General features: G+C 30.0%; 1 protein-coding gene across 1 annotated transcript in view; it reads right to left on the reverse strand.

The window, feature by feature from the left end:
• Nucleotides 1–2,770: 2,770 nt before the first annotated feature.
• The window catches only part of CUNH14orf39 (chromosome unknown C14orf39 homolog), a 35,534-nt gene continuing 22,288 nt past the window's right edge, over nt 2,771–16,016 (reverse strand). Inside the window, exons 14-18 of the mRNA XM_036218096.1 lie at nt 13,584–13,645; nt 12,347–12,522; nt 10,536–10,674; nt 7,354–7,411; nt 2,771–3,832 (exon numbers count right to left, since the gene is read on the reverse strand). Of these exons, the coding sequence (XP_036073989.1) occupies nt 3,633–3,832; nt 7,354–7,411; nt 10,536–10,674; nt 12,347–12,522; nt 13,584–13,645 (635 nt within the window). The 3' untranslated portion in view covers nt 2,771–3,632. The remainder of the gene's footprint in view (nt 3,833–7,353; nt 7,412–10,535; nt 10,675–12,346; nt 12,523–13,583; nt 13,646–16,016) is intronic.

Consider the following 16,016-nt stretch of genomic DNA (forward strand, 5'->3'; position numbering starts at 1 on the left):
CCAAAATGTTATGTGGGACTTTCTAAGGGAGAATGCACAAAGATTGTTAGAAAGAATTTAAAAGAGCCCATCATATACTATCTGCAAGAGACATATTTTAAATATAAAGATACAAACAAGTTAAAATAGATGGATGAAAAAGGTATATCATGAAAACTATAATAAGAAGGCTGGAGGGGCTCTATTAATATCAGGTAACATAGAACTCAAGAAAGAGTATTAGTAGAGATAAAGGGATAGAGTTCATAATGATAAAGGTCAATTCATCAGGAAGATATAACAATCATAATGTATATAAATTTAATGACGATGTTTCAAAATCTATTTAAAAATTGACAAAATTAAAAGGAGAAAGACAAAAAGTTTTTAATAGCTTTTTTAGCAATTAAAAGTAAAGATAAGATGATGTGAACAACTCTACAAACCACCTTGATCTAACTGATATTTGTAGACTACTACACTATACCCAATAACTGTCAAATACACACTTTTTCATGTACACAAAATTTATTTACAAAGATAGACTATCTGTGGGTCCACGAAGTCTCGAACTTAAAAAAATGGAAATCTTTTAAATGATTTCAATGGAATTAAACTAAATACCCCTAAAAATAAGATATTAACATAAATTCTAAATATTTGAAAATTAAATAATGCACTTCTGAATAATTCATTGGTCAAAGAAGAAATTAAGAAAGACATCTGAAGTAAATGAAAACAAAAATATATAAGATTTTCTGGGATGCAACTAGAAAATGCTTAGAGAAAAATTTATAGCTTTAAGTGCTTGTATTAGAAAGAAGGGACTGGCCTCCATATTTCTAAAATCTTGAGTAGAAATGTAGACTAATTCCTATTTTGAAGATGATAGTAGATTTCTATCTTTAGGAGAATACTGCTCTTTTAAAAATTATCTTTAGAAGTCTATTTGATTATAGTTATTTTTGTGATCTGTATTAGAAATACTGCATATGCCTCTAGTAGTCAGAGGATCTATGATATTCAAACACAATTAAATAGCTCGTTCCTTTCTTCTTTGATTTTATACACAGATGGTGTTCAAGCAAATGTATTTCTTTTAGACAAGGTAAACTCCTCCAATTTTATATCTCAGTAGTATCAAACCTCAAGACAATCAGTTGTTATCACTTAGAACTTATCATCACATACCTGGACTAGTGCAATTGCCTCCTAACGGTTTAACTATAATTTCTTCTCTGGCTGTATCATGAGTTTAATCTTTCTTAACCATTCCTTTTCTCTTACAACTCTGGTATTTAGGATATAAGCTCCTTATTAGCCTCAGAAATCAAGTCAAAACACGTGAAGATCCTCTATAAGTCAATCCTACCGTACTTATTAAACTCAATTTACTTTTACTCTCTACTCCAATTAAGCCTATTCTGAATTTCTTCTACATAGCAAATTTATTATTGAATTTTTCTTTTGCCGATATTGTTCCCCTTATCTAGAAATCCCTCCCTGCCTCCTTCACCAATTCAGTTCAATTCTATTAATTCAACAAGCATTCAATGAAATCCTACTAAAACTAGTCACCAGAATTAGGCAATAAAAAATGTAAAGCTAAAAAAAGGCATCAACCTTAAACTCAATTATAATCTGCATACCTTAAAAGTCCCGATTCAAATTCTACCTAGACAGTGAATCCTTCCCAGGCTTTCTATTCTATAATGACCTCCTTTTATTTTCTAATTCTTAAACCACTCAATCTCTTTCCTACCACAGATCAAGTTATAAACTATAGAATTTGATTATATGCTATTTTATTGTAACTTTTTGTTTCATATGTTTTGTATCCTCCACTAAATTATAAGTTTCTTGAGTATAAGACTATGTCTTTTAGCTCTTTTATATTCCCTCAAATGCCATGTACAACTGAAGATATTTTAAAAATACTTAACGTGTTTTTCTTTACCTCTTTTATTGATAACATGGTAAATCTAATTATACTGGTGCGATAGGCACTTTATTTAAAGAAAAATAAATCATGGAATCACTGGATGTCTCAAGGCTAAAACCAGTTTTGAACCTCTTAATAAATAACAAATAAACCAATTACATCTTTCTCCTTTCTCATATATAGTCAATGTTTTTATTTTACCGAAACTACCGATTACTTCAATCATATGGTCAGTAAAATGCTCAATATAAAAATCTCCAGTTTTTTAACTAAAATTTTTATCCTTCAACCATTATTAAAGGTTTTTTTTTTTTTTTAAGTCCAAAGTTCTTCTAAATCCTTTCTAGCATTAGTTATATCATCCTTTTGACTTCTTAAAAGTCTCTGGAAAAGCTTAATTTAATACAAATTGTGCTATGTTGTGGACACTCTGAAGCAAGATAAGAAGCAAGATAAACCAAAATTTGGTTTCGATACTGAAGCTGGTGATAACATACACACTCCAATAGGGTATGAAAAGGCTTATTACTCACACATAATGTTTTTTGTGGATAGTAGGCAAGGTCTCCCAAGCTAGTCTGAAAATGGATTGAGAGAACAGAGAAAGACTTTGGGTTTTATGGTGGGTAGGGGTAGGGCCAGGCCAAGAGTTCCTATACATGGTTTTAACTTCCCACTGGTGCCAAAGGGAGGGACACCTGGGCTTTCTTATCAGCTTGACCAGAAATGGAATGAAAGGGGGGAAAAAACGGTGAGCCTTAAAATCTGTCAGCAGTCACACACCAAAATATGGAGTCATACTCTTTATTACTTGGTAACTCAATATGACTAATTTAAAAAGCACAGAACACAAAGCCATTGAGCAACATGTTTATATAATTTCACATAATTTTAAATATCTTTGCTTAAGCTACATAACTTATTGACAAGCAAATACTGCATATAAAGGTGATTTTTTTGTTGAAGACAGGAAACAAAATTTTAAATGTTCTTCAAAAAGGCTTAAGCAAAACATATATTAACAATATCACCATTAATACAACAATCCAATTTTCAAAAATTAGCTTTACACATTTAATTTCTTTTCATTAAAGATACTGGAATAACTGATAAAATTAGAATTCTACCCCTTGTTGTACTAGAAGAAAATAACACATTTTATTCACTGAATAACATAAATTCTTTGAGATTAAGGTATTACTCTTCATATTGCAATAGTAAAGCATAAGCGAAAAACAGCAATTTTAAAAGCACTTTTTAGTAGCTCAAGTACTAAGTACACTTCAGCATTAATTCTGCACAGTTACTGCTAAAAGATCTTCTGATGGCCCAAAGGAGTTCTTCTTCTTATCAAAAGCACCTAAAATACTACCAGAATGAAACAGGTTCTGTAGAGAAACAGGCTTACTATTTACAATAAAATTATTGGAAAAAGCATCAAATGCTATTAATAAAAGTTCTGCCTGAATAGGCCTTGTGAAATCAAAACCAAAATAATGACAGCTAATAATATTGCTAATAAAAACAAAATTACATGACACAGGCTTAACTTCCTTTAATATCTAAATAAATATAATCAAATAATATAACTATAATAATCCATTATTGCTTTAATCGACAAAAGCAAGTAGTCTTAATATTTTAATAATGGAAATTTATGTCCTAGATGACTATAAAGCAGTAAAATAATTCAAGAAATTAGTAATTAGTTTCAAAATAAAGTAAATTGTGTTGTACTCTGTGAAGAGGATGAAAAATCTTTTGCAGAAGAAGGTGTTGGGTTTTGATCTTGTTCAAATGAAAATGGAAAACTAAAATCATCTTTTCCAGCTCCAAATGTATGAGTTGAAGAGTCTGATGGAAAAGAAAATGCAAAGGCATCTTCTCCTTCTGGTTTCCCAAACAAATTTCCTGAGGAAGATAAATATACAAATCATGCTATTAATGTTATGTAATTTGCATAACCTACTAAATTATAGTATACAGCATACAATAAATATAGTAACATTGAAACATTTATCTAATAAGCAGATATTTAACTGTATTCCTCTTATGTACAAAGTACTGTTCTCTACTATGGAAGGTTAAATAGATTCAAACTTAAATGCTACTTTCAAGTAATTGGAACTCAAGTATGTGAACTCAAGAACTAGTGTATAAGGTAGAAAGAGGGGTGAAACACCTCAAATGGAGAGAATAGCACAGAGGCACAGAAACAGGTGTACTTAGGAAATATAGGGGTAACAAATCAATTCAGCTTGTCAAGAACACTGAGCAATAATAGAGCTATTAAAAGGGAATTAATGATTAACAAGCAAAGAAATGAATAAAGACATTCAGAAAAGTGAAGGAGGTATATATTAGGAATAGAAGTTTGAAAGGAAAAATAATAGGTTTTATGGAAAAAAACCTGGTCTTGAAAAGATGGTTGAAAAGAAATGAAGCTGAGAATTTTAGGAAGAAAATAGCGTAAAAGAAATTGTGGGCATATTTGGGTTGCAATGAGGTCTGAAGTCTGGCCAAAGTACAGATTATTCTTATAAGAAAAAAGGCTTTTAAGGTATGTCGGAGCTAGATTAGAAAGGTAGGAGCATGTAATTTGATACTCTATAGGGAGCCGCTAAAGGTATTTAACTAGGACAGTAAGATGGTCACAGTATGCATAAGGAAGATTAACTGGATTATGATCTATAGATAAACTAAAAGGATGAAAAGACCAATTATGATGTTACTGAAATAGCCCAAGTGAATGCTAATAGGAGTTTGAAATATAATGACTTCATGAAAATGGAAAAGAAATAAATATTTCAGAGAGAGAACTGATAAAACTTGATTACGAGCTGAATGTAGTCAGACACAGACACACACAGACAGAAATTAAAATTATGACTAATGTTCTGAGTCTTGGCAAGTAGAATAATGAAGATACCATTAGGTATGTCAGAAAGAGATCAAGTTTGCTAGTTTTTAAGCCAACAGATGTCTTAAATATAAAGAGATATCAATAACACAATCAAAAATAAGGTCCTACCAAATAGCTTCACTGGTAAGTTTTACCAAATAAATTAATGCAACAGAATCAAGAGCCCAGAAATAAACTTAAGCATATACGGTCAACTAACATTTTGACAAGAAAGCCAAAAATACTCAATGAAGTAGAGTCTCTTCAATAAATGGTGCTCAGAAAAACTGAATATTCACATGTAAAAGAATGAAATTAGACCTCTATTTTACATACAAATTAACTTGAAATGGACTAAAGATTAAATGTAAAACCTGAAACTATGAAATTCCTAGGAAAAAAACATGGGAAAAAGCTCCTTGACATGGGTCTTGGTGACGAGTTTTTAGATATGACATGTAAACAAGTAACAAAAGAAAAATTAAACAAATGAGTCTAAATCAAACTAAAAAGCTTCTGCATAGCAAAAAAAAAAAAAAAAAAAAACAAATCAACAAAGTGAAAAGACAATCTACGGAATTGAAAAAATATTTATGAACCATATATATCTGATAAAGGGTTTATATCTGAAATATATATAACTCATAAACTGAATAGCAAAAAAATAATGACCCAATTAAAAATGGGCAAACAACTTGAATAGACATTTTTCCAAAGAAGATATACGAATGGCCAATCAGTACATGAAAAGATTCTCAACATCACTAGTCACAAGGGAAATGAATATCAAGACCACAATAAGACAGCACCTCACACTTGTTAAAATGGCCTTCATCAAAAGAACAAAAAATAATAAATGCTGGTGAGGATTTGGAGAAAAGAGAACCTTTGTGCACTGTTGGTGGGACTGTAAACTGGTACAGCCACTGTGGAAAACAATATGGAAGATTCTTAAAAAATTAAAAATAGAGTTACCATATGATCCAGCAATTCCACTTATGAGCATATATCCAAAGGAAATAAAAACTAACTCAAAAAGATATCTGCACCCCCATGTTCATTGCAGCATTATTTACCAATAGCCAAAAGATGGAAGCAATCTAAGTGTTTATTGATGGATGAATGGATAGAGAAGTTGTGGTACACACACACACACGTGCACTGGGATATTATTCAGCCATTAAAAAACTGAGAAATCCTGTTATTACAGCAACCTTGAGGATATTATGCTAAGTGAAATAAGTCAGAAAAAGAAAAGTACTATATGATTTCACTTAAATATAAAATCTAAAAAAAAAAGGAAAAAACTTACTATGCCAATCATTTTACAATATATGTAAGTCAAATAATTTTGCTGTATACCTTAAACTTATACAGTGATGTATGTCAATAAAACTGGGAGAAAATGACTAAAAGAAATAAAAAGATCTTAGAGTTTAAGAGAAGTTAGGGAGGGTAAATATAAATTTGGTCATCATCTGTATTATGATATTTGAAAGTACTAAAGTTAATGAGTGTCAAATGAACAAGGGTGGCAAAAGAGAGAATATAGGGTGAATATTTCAGATGGCAGGCATTTAAAGAATGTCTACAATTGGTGATTTGTTCTGTTCTCATAGCAGTAAATACCATTTATGATAATTCTAAAATTTATGTCTCTACCTCCAATGAATTCTAGATTCATATAAACGATCTCCAATTTTACTTCCATTTAAATATCTAATAGACTTTTCAATGATAACACTTCCAAAACTGAACTCTTAGCTCCTGTCAATTTCAATATAACTTCTATAACCTTCCACATTTCAATAAGTGGTAATTCCATTCTTAGTTATTCATGTCAAAATCTTGGCATCGTCCTGTTTCTGTCTCTTAGTTCTACATCTCAATGAGATAAAGATGCTATACACGCTGTTATCTCCTATCCTGTACCTTTCTATAAAGCTGAGTAAATCTAATATTAGATTTAAAATGGTATGAGTCTGACTGCCAATTCAAATCCATATCAACTATTATTTATTGCACTACCTGACGTACAATCATTTGTCTATTTTCAGTCTCTCCCACTAGAACATAAACCCTATGAGAACTTTACATTCTTATCACCAGAGCCAAGAGCAGTACCTGAAATAAAATATACTACATATATACATATATGTTTATATGTATATGTCAAGTAAATTAATTAGTCATGAGATAAAAGAAGATAGAAGCACCAATAAAAAGTAAGCTCTAGAGATATAGGAGGATATCCAAAACTGCAGAAAGATAGGAAGAGTAAACAATATCAAATGGTGCACAAAAACTAAATATAATAAATGCAATACCCATAAGGTTTGATAATTGGTAAGTCATTAATAATAATGGAGAAAGGAAATTTGGTACAGTAGTGAGAAAAGACGTAGTGGTGCAGAAGAAACAGTAATTTTAAAGAACAAACTGATTGCCTAAGAAAATCAGTTAGAGACAAATTAAATGCAAAGTGGAAAGTTAACATGTTTTTATAAGCAGCAAATTTCAAATCACTTACCAATTTCTTGTTGTGATGAGAGAGGATTTAAATTTCCTGTAGAATAACTTTCATTAAACTGAAAAATAATTTTCATTAAATATTACTCATGAAATCAGTAGAACGGTATATATAGCATTTATATTTGAATCTAAAGCCTGATTCTTCTAACAAGCATAATTAGAGTAGACAAAATGGCAATATTCAATATAGTGTACTATCGTACTTAAAAAAGATCTATCTTCAAAACCTATCATTTACTTATATTAAAATAAGACTTATTGATTTGATTCTGGCAACTGATAAAATTATTAGTAGCCAACATATATTGTACTAAAGATAGTTCCTACTCTGGAATCTTAATATAACCTAAAATTCTAATTAATTTTTGCTTTATTCTCTAGGCTTTACAAATCACATTCTTGGTATTGTTTTCCTGCAGATAAAAGTAATAGGAAGTATGACAGCTTCATGTCACTTCAGATGAAGTTTTGCTGCCAAAGAGTCTCTATAAAACAGGCCTTAAAAAATGGGATCATGACAACATAGTTTTCTGTCCTCTTTTTTTCCCTCAATATTGCCTTTGGAGCATTTTTCTATGTCACTATTCTTCTAAAACCTGATTCTTTTTATGACATTGTAATATTCCTCCATATTGACACACCATACAGTTTCATTCTTTTACTTTGGATATCGATTGTTTTTATTCTTTTTTCTAATATAAAGCATACTTGAACATTGTTATGCACAGATTTACATTCTTTTGATAATTAATAAGGAAACGTGTTTTACCAAGAGATTTTGCAAAGAGAAATAACCCAGACAGAGAAAGTTGAAAATCACATGATATCACTTATATGCGGGATATAAACCTAAAAGCAACACATGAACAGGACAAACAGAGACTCATGGACATGGACAACAGACTAGTGATTACAGAGGGTAGGGGGTGGGGGGAGGGGAGAGGTAGATGGGGTAAAAGGGGTCAAATATGTGGTGACAGAAAGAAATCTAACTATGGGAGGTGAACACAAAGTGTAAATATGTATATATGTATATATGTGTACATATATACACATATATATATGTGTATATATATATACATATACACACATGTATCTATACACACATATGTATGTATATGTGTGTGTGTATATACATATACATATGTATATATATACATATGTGCCTTACTGACATCATTAACCAATGTCACCATAAAAATATTAATTAAAAAAATAATACTGTAAAAAAAAGAATATATAAGTTAGGTCAAGGAAGTCAATAGTGTTGTTCAGATTTTATAAAAGATTTTCATTGACTGTGTTGTCTAATTCTATCAATTGCTGAGAAAGAGGTGTTAAAAATCTCCAACTAAGTTTGTGTTTTTATCTATTTCTCCCTTTAATTCTGTCAATTTTTGTTTCTGTATTTTGAAGCTGTTATTATATACACATTTTCCATTGTTATTCTTTCCTTAAGAATTGACAGTTTTATCCTAATGAAATGTCCCTCTTTATTATCGGTATCAATATTCTTTGTCTCAAATACTACCTCAGATATTAGTATAACCACTGTGACCTTATAATTACAGTTTTCATGAAATATCTTTTTCCATCCATTTACTTTTGACCTGTCTTTGTCTTTAAAGTGTCTCTTTTGCAAATAACTTATAGTTGGGTCATACTTTTTATCCATTCTAGCATTTTCTGCCCTTTAATAGAGTGTTTAGCCTATTTATAGTGAATATAATTATTTTAGAATCTTGTATTTTCATGAAATATTTTACTACTTGTTTTCTGTTCGTTTCCTATGTGTCTTTTTATACTGTTCCTTCTCTATCTTATTTTGGGTTAAATAGTTTCTTAGAATTCCATTTTAATTTATTACCAATATTATGTTTAAACATTTTCTTGATTATTCTTGACCAGGAAAATTAGTAACTTGCCAATCTCCTTCCTAACCCCACTACTAAAAAATCAAAACAAAATACAAAATTAAAGATAAATCAGCTTGCCAGGACTCCAATTTTTGAATTAGATTTCATTTACAGATCACTTGGGGAAGAAATACATATTTACAATATTTTCTTCCTACTTGCACTTCATATATCTTTTTACATATTTTATTATTTTTTTCAATATTTTTGTTTTCTTTATCGAATGTACATGTTTCCTGCTAAGGTTACATACATGTATTTCACATTTATGTGACAGTTATCAGTAAGAATTAACTAACTGTAGTCTATTTTTCACGGCCAGTACACACCTTCGAGGAATTAGCTGTTTTTGAAATAAACATTCAGATAAAAACTGAAACAAAAATGAAGATATAAAATACTATAAAATATAGAGTACTCTATCATCCATCAATAAATTTATAATTACCATAATTTATATAATGTGTAGGATGTAGCAATAAAATATTCTAATCCATATAAAATAGGCTAAATGTGATTAATTTAAATGATTAATAACTATAACATTTGTATTACATTGCTACTTATACGGAATTATTAATTGGTTAGAATTTTTCTAAGTGCTCTATGTATATAAACCCATTTAACAGTCATAAAGCCTATAATAAAAATTATTATTTCCATTTAACAGAAAAAAAACCAGAAAGTTAGGTACCCAAAATCCCATATCTAGTAGATACCCAAGTAGTCTGGTTTCAGAGTCTAATCTTAACCACTATACTATGCTGTCTCTATTGGTCAAATAAAGTATGTCTTAATTTTCAGTTTCAATTGTTAAATGTAGAAAATAGCACTTTATCATGATTTCCATCTCCAAACAGTAGAAATCACTATTAGAAGGAAAGTCTTTAGGTCTTTCAAAATTAACTAATGATAATGTTGCTATGTACAGACATATAGATGAAAGGAACAACTAATAACCTGGAGATTTTTAACACTAAAAATATAGGAAATTTGTTTAGAAGTTAGACACATGAATGATAAAGCCAAATTAATTTTTAAACTGCCTTTAACTGCAATTTAAACAACTTATTTTTTTTAATAAATAGATGTCAATTTGGCGCACCTGAAGTTGAAAACAAAAATATAATAGAGGAACTCTGTTATACTAAGAATCTTTAAAAATTGCCTCTGCCTCAAGATAGGCTGGTACTAAAGAATTAAAATTACTTAAGGTTCCAGCGTACAATTTTTTAAGAAATAAAACTTTAGCTTCTCAGATTACCTGCTCCGATGACATTTCTGAGTCAAATATAGAAGAATCAAATAAATTCAATCCAGGCGATCTAGAAGTATAACTCATAAGAAAAGAAAATCCAGGGGATTCCTTTTGCGTTTGACCTTCAGGCACTGTATTTCTATTTCTGTTATGGAGAAATATAAAATCACCAAAATGTTAAAAATACATTAATAAATATTGCAGACTGGAAAGCAACATAAGAAATGGCATAGAAGTAAGAATTAGTACAGTAGGATAAGAGAGGAAGTAATTATTGAAGTGACAGACCTATGGAGAAAAAGATAATTTTAGTCGTAGAATATTGTTAAAGTAGAATAATCAATTATAAAATAACGATAATCAATTCCTACTGAGAATATACTGTCAGGCTCTATTCTAGGTATTTCCATCAGCATTAACTTACTTACTCCTCACAATAACCATATGAAATAGGTACCATCATTATGACCTCCATTTTATAGAAGAGGATTTTGAAGCACAGAAGGGTTAAATGATTTGCTCAAAAGAATGTTAAGTGCCAGAGTTGAGATTTGAATGAAGCAATCCAGATTCAAAGTCCAAGCTCTTAACCCTGAGGCTATATTGTTCCCAAGATCTTGAAAGCCAGTAATAAGATTTTAGTCTGGATGAGAAGCCAGTCATTACAGACTGTTGCATAAGTATGTTAAACTATAAAATGTTTTGAGAAAAATAAAATTAGACACAACAGTATATAACACAGTGGCTAAAAAGAATGGATTCTGGAGGCAGAACTGCCTGGGTTTGAATCTCATTTCTATAACTAATGAGTTCTACCATCTGTAATTCTGTTTCCTTGTCTATAAAATAAGGTAATAATGTACTTAAATCTCATAAAGTTGTTGTGAACCTTAAATGAGCAATATTTATAAAATTCTTAGACACAGTGCTTTTAAGTTTATTACATATAAGTCTGAACATAACTTTCGTAACTACCTCTATGACCATTAATGAGTCACTTAGCTTTAAATCAATTTTCTCATCCATAAAAAGAGGTTTTAGCATATATTTGCACATCTTTTTACATTTCTCAGATATGATGATTTTTACTTTGAACATGCTGTTTTTATCAACATCATGACATTCATATATATATAATTTACTGGAAATTTAAAATATAGCAGTAGAACACAGGTGAGAGATTCCTGATGAAGTGAAATGTTTGACATATGTTTTGGAGAAATCTCAGGATTCAGTGTTAAGGAATGGACTGAACTAACCAAAAAGGTTAAAATGCAGCACTGTTTTCTTGGCTGCTAACTACAAACCTACGGTTTCCAAAGTTAAATAATCATGTTAGAGAGATTTATGCCTACTGAGGTTACTTATCAGAATGGCAATTCTTGCTTTAGATACTACAATGTAAGGAAAAATAACTGCTGGAACATTATTCGACGATGTCCACAATTTATCACATGGGATAGAAGCTTTTTAGCTTGGCGATTAAATTTTTTCCATAGGTTTTATTATTCTTTGGAAAATCTCAAATGCATATACTATTGCACTAGATAAGTACTCAAGATTGATGCCATCTTCAATTAAATGTTACAGGAAAAATTGGAAAGAGGATCTATGAAATAAGAATAGCAAAATGTTAATTATTGTTCAAACAGGATTATAGGTACATAAGTTCATTATACTATTCTCTCCCCCTTGTATATGTAAATTATTCCATAAAAACTTTTTAAAGTTAAAGGTGCTAGGCAGTTTACAACTTCTATCAATTACTTGTATAACTCAATATGTAGATTCTTTAATTATAATTATTAAAAACCCACGTTTCAAATGAGGGGGTTTTAGGGAACAGTAATTTCTCCAAAGATTCAGGTGTTTTCACGGCTTCAGGAGTTCTTAAAAATAAAGGAATTTCAGGAGTTCGTGGAAAATTCTCAGCTCTTTCTTCCACTTCATCATTATTATCTATCGGCATCCCAAGATGTTCTCCACATATAACCTGAAAATTCAAAGTAACAAAACTATAAAAATGAATGTTATTGCATTAATAAACTATATATACAAATGTGTGAGGTGGAAAACATCATATTAATCTATAACGTCATCATTTTATAGGCAAAACAAGTTAAATAATTGGTGAAAGTGATACAAAAATATCTGTCCAAAAAATGGAAAAAGTTATTTTAATTTTCAAAATTTTCTCTTCTTCCCAGCTCCATCTCCCCTACCCCTACCTGAAAAGGCAAATGATAACTAGAACATACTCAAATTGATGAAGAAAAATGGTTAGGAATGATTTTTCTTTTAAAATCTCCACATCATGCTCTGGGTCAAGAATTGTACATATCTCCTTGAAAGAGAGAAGTACTTTATTTGCAAGCAACCTTGCTCTCATTGGTTACGTTCTTTGCAAATTTTTGCCCTTATATATTTATTACACTATATCTCTGGAAAGATTGAGAACCTGGATAAGTAATTTTCTTTTATATTATTTTGTAGACTAGGAATGTCATTTCTCAAATATGTTTGTTATACCAAATCCCATTACAGAAACCGTTTGAGTCCCCCCACCAAAAAAAATTTAAATGTGTATTTCTTTACAGCAGAATACTACTTGTTTCTCTTGTTTTAACCCTTAGTAGCTACAGTAAAGTTGGTATACATTGTCTACATCTATCATCATTAAAGCTTTCCATTATTAAAAATTATTTTGAAGATATTTATGTAATAACCGCTGGTCTAAAATAGCCTTGACAAATTATTCAATCTCACCAAACAAAATACATTTCTTCAGTTATGATTTAGTTGTGGCATCACTATACAGCTAATTATTAATGGCAATTATTTTTGTATTTTTTATGTAAACTTTTGGTAGCTTCAGTTTTTAATCTAAACTCCCCCAAGGGATAAATTTTGTAATACCGTAGCAACTTATGACTAATAACATCTAGACGTCACATAAATAATCTTTATAATACTAATCCTAAAGTTAAAATAGAAATGGAATATTTTAAACTGGACTATTTTGCTTAGAAATTAGAAACTAAACATTTGACTTACTTGTGAAGTACATTTTGATTCTCTCAATTGTCTTATTGTCCCTTTATCTGCACACTCCGCATCTGTTTGGTATATGAGAACAAACTTTTTTGTTTTTGTAATTTAATTATAAATAAAACATATTAGTGAATATTTAAGTGTTTTTGACCTACAAAAAGGCAATTCATATAATTCAACTGAACACATAAAAATAATAAAACCTATGTGAACCATTTAACAAGTAAAATTATAAGAACACCCCTGTAACCACCACCCAGGTAAAGAAATAGAACATTATGAGTACTCCAAAAGGCCCTATTGTCCTTATATCCTCTTCCACAGATGTAATCAGTATCCTAACTTCTGCAGCAAATCATTTCCTTGATTCACTTTATATAGTTTTATCACCTAAGCAACAGTTTGTTTTTCCTATTTTTAAGATGTTACATGAAATAATTTATGTGCTCTTTATCTTGCTTTTTTTGTTTAGCATATGCTGGTGAGATTCTTCTGTACTGCTGCAAAGTTTGCTTACTTTGATGTAAAGTATTCCATTGTACAAACACAATATTTATCTACCTATCCATTCTTCTGCAAATAGGCATTTGAAGTGTTTCTGCTTTGAGGCTATTATAAACAATAATGTTACAAACATTCTTTTATATATGTACTTGCATATATGTACTTGGATTTCTCCAGGTATATACCTCGGAGTGGAATTATAACATAAAGGTTATGTATATCTTCCATTTTACCAGATGTTAAACTATTTTCTAATGTTTAGTTTCCAAACTACCAATTTTTGTTGTGGCAATTGGTCTTCCCAAGCTACCCTAGGAAATAATTCTATTTCACTAGAAAAAATTATTAGTTCCGATTATAATTTAGGTATGGTCTCAACATATGGTCATTTATAAATAACAGTTCTTATTAATGGTTATGAGGCTTCCTTTTGTCCTATTGTCCTACATTCTCATCAACATTTAACATTGTCCGACTTTCCAAATTTTGTTACTCTGGTGAATGTGTAACAGTATCCCACTGTGGCCTTATTTTTCAGTATCTTGATTTGCTAAGCAACTTTTCATATGTTTATCTGCCACAAAAGTTCTCTATTTGAAATGCCTATTCATATTTTGCACATATTTCCAGTTGGGCTGTCTTTTTCTTGGTTTGTAGAAGTTCTTTATACATTTTTTGGAAACAAATCCTTTGACAGTTTAATGTATTGAAAATATATCACCTTGCCTTCCATTCTTTTTATGTGTCTTTTTATGAACATAAATTCTCAATTTTAACATGGCCAAATTTACCAATCTTTCTTTTTAATTCTAATTTAAGAGATCTTTTCCTATCTTGAATAGATGTTTTTCTATTTGCCTCTTACATTTAAGTCACAACTATTATTTTCAACACATAATAACTTCTTCAAAAGATAGGTTTGACTATTATTGAAGACAATCTTTTTTTCCTCTGAGATAATTATATGCCTTTTTGGATACGAAGCCTCATTGTATATCTCAATGGCAGCTAGGAATATACCAGATATATGCATTTCCCCACATAACTGTATTAGGGATGTATTGTTCCTAGAGAGTACCCATTCCTTTCTTGTTTAACATCCTGTCAGCTTGATGTATATAGAGGATTATAAACAGGTTGAACAGATCAACTATGCAGATTATAATTCTTCAAAAGAAAGCAGGAAGAATATCCATCTGCATGGAATAAACATATTGTATTGGTTGAATCTTATACTGAGAGTAGAAGAAACAGACTCAGTATATTATATGACCATTCTGAATATGCATATATTTACAGAATTTTTATAGTGCCAGAATAAGTCATTTATAAAGCATTGAAATAAGAATCAGTAATCTACATACTACTCCAATTATAATTTAGGTATGGTCTCAACATATGGTTATAGAGACGTATAGCCAAGAAGAGGTGAAGACTTTTATATAGCCTAATGAGTAGAATAATTGTTATTTGTTACTGGGTTATTAAAATATATGTGTGTGTATATTATATACTTCATATATACATACATGTATACATATACATATATACACGTATAGAGTTGGTATTTTCAAAGGTGTATCTAAGTTCCAACAACTAATTGATCCTAGGATAATAAACGTATGTATTCTGTGAGCTTCCTATGATTTCATTCAAAGAAAATAATCCAAGATTTAAATAAAAGAATGTAGTAGCATTATTTATAATAGCAAAAAAACTAGAAACAACAAAATATACAATGTGAGAGAATGGCTAAATAAATTATAACATATCCATACAATGGCATATTATATAGTCATCACAAATAAAATCTACTTAATGATATGGAAAAATACCCTCCACAGTCTCTCAAGTGGGAAGAAAAGGATACAAAACAATATACATAGTATGCTTCAAATCTGCATGAAAAATATAAAAGAACAAAACATACAT

The sequence above is a fragment of the Rousettus aegyptiacus genome, unplaced genomic scaffold, assembly GCF_014176215.1.
Source record: "Rousettus aegyptiacus isolate mRouAeg1 unplaced genomic scaffold, mRouAeg1.p scaffold_m13_p_3, whole genome shotgun sequence".
Classification (NCBI taxonomy): Eukaryota; Metazoa; Chordata; class Mammalia; order Chiroptera; family Pteropodidae; genus Rousettus; species Rousettus aegyptiacus.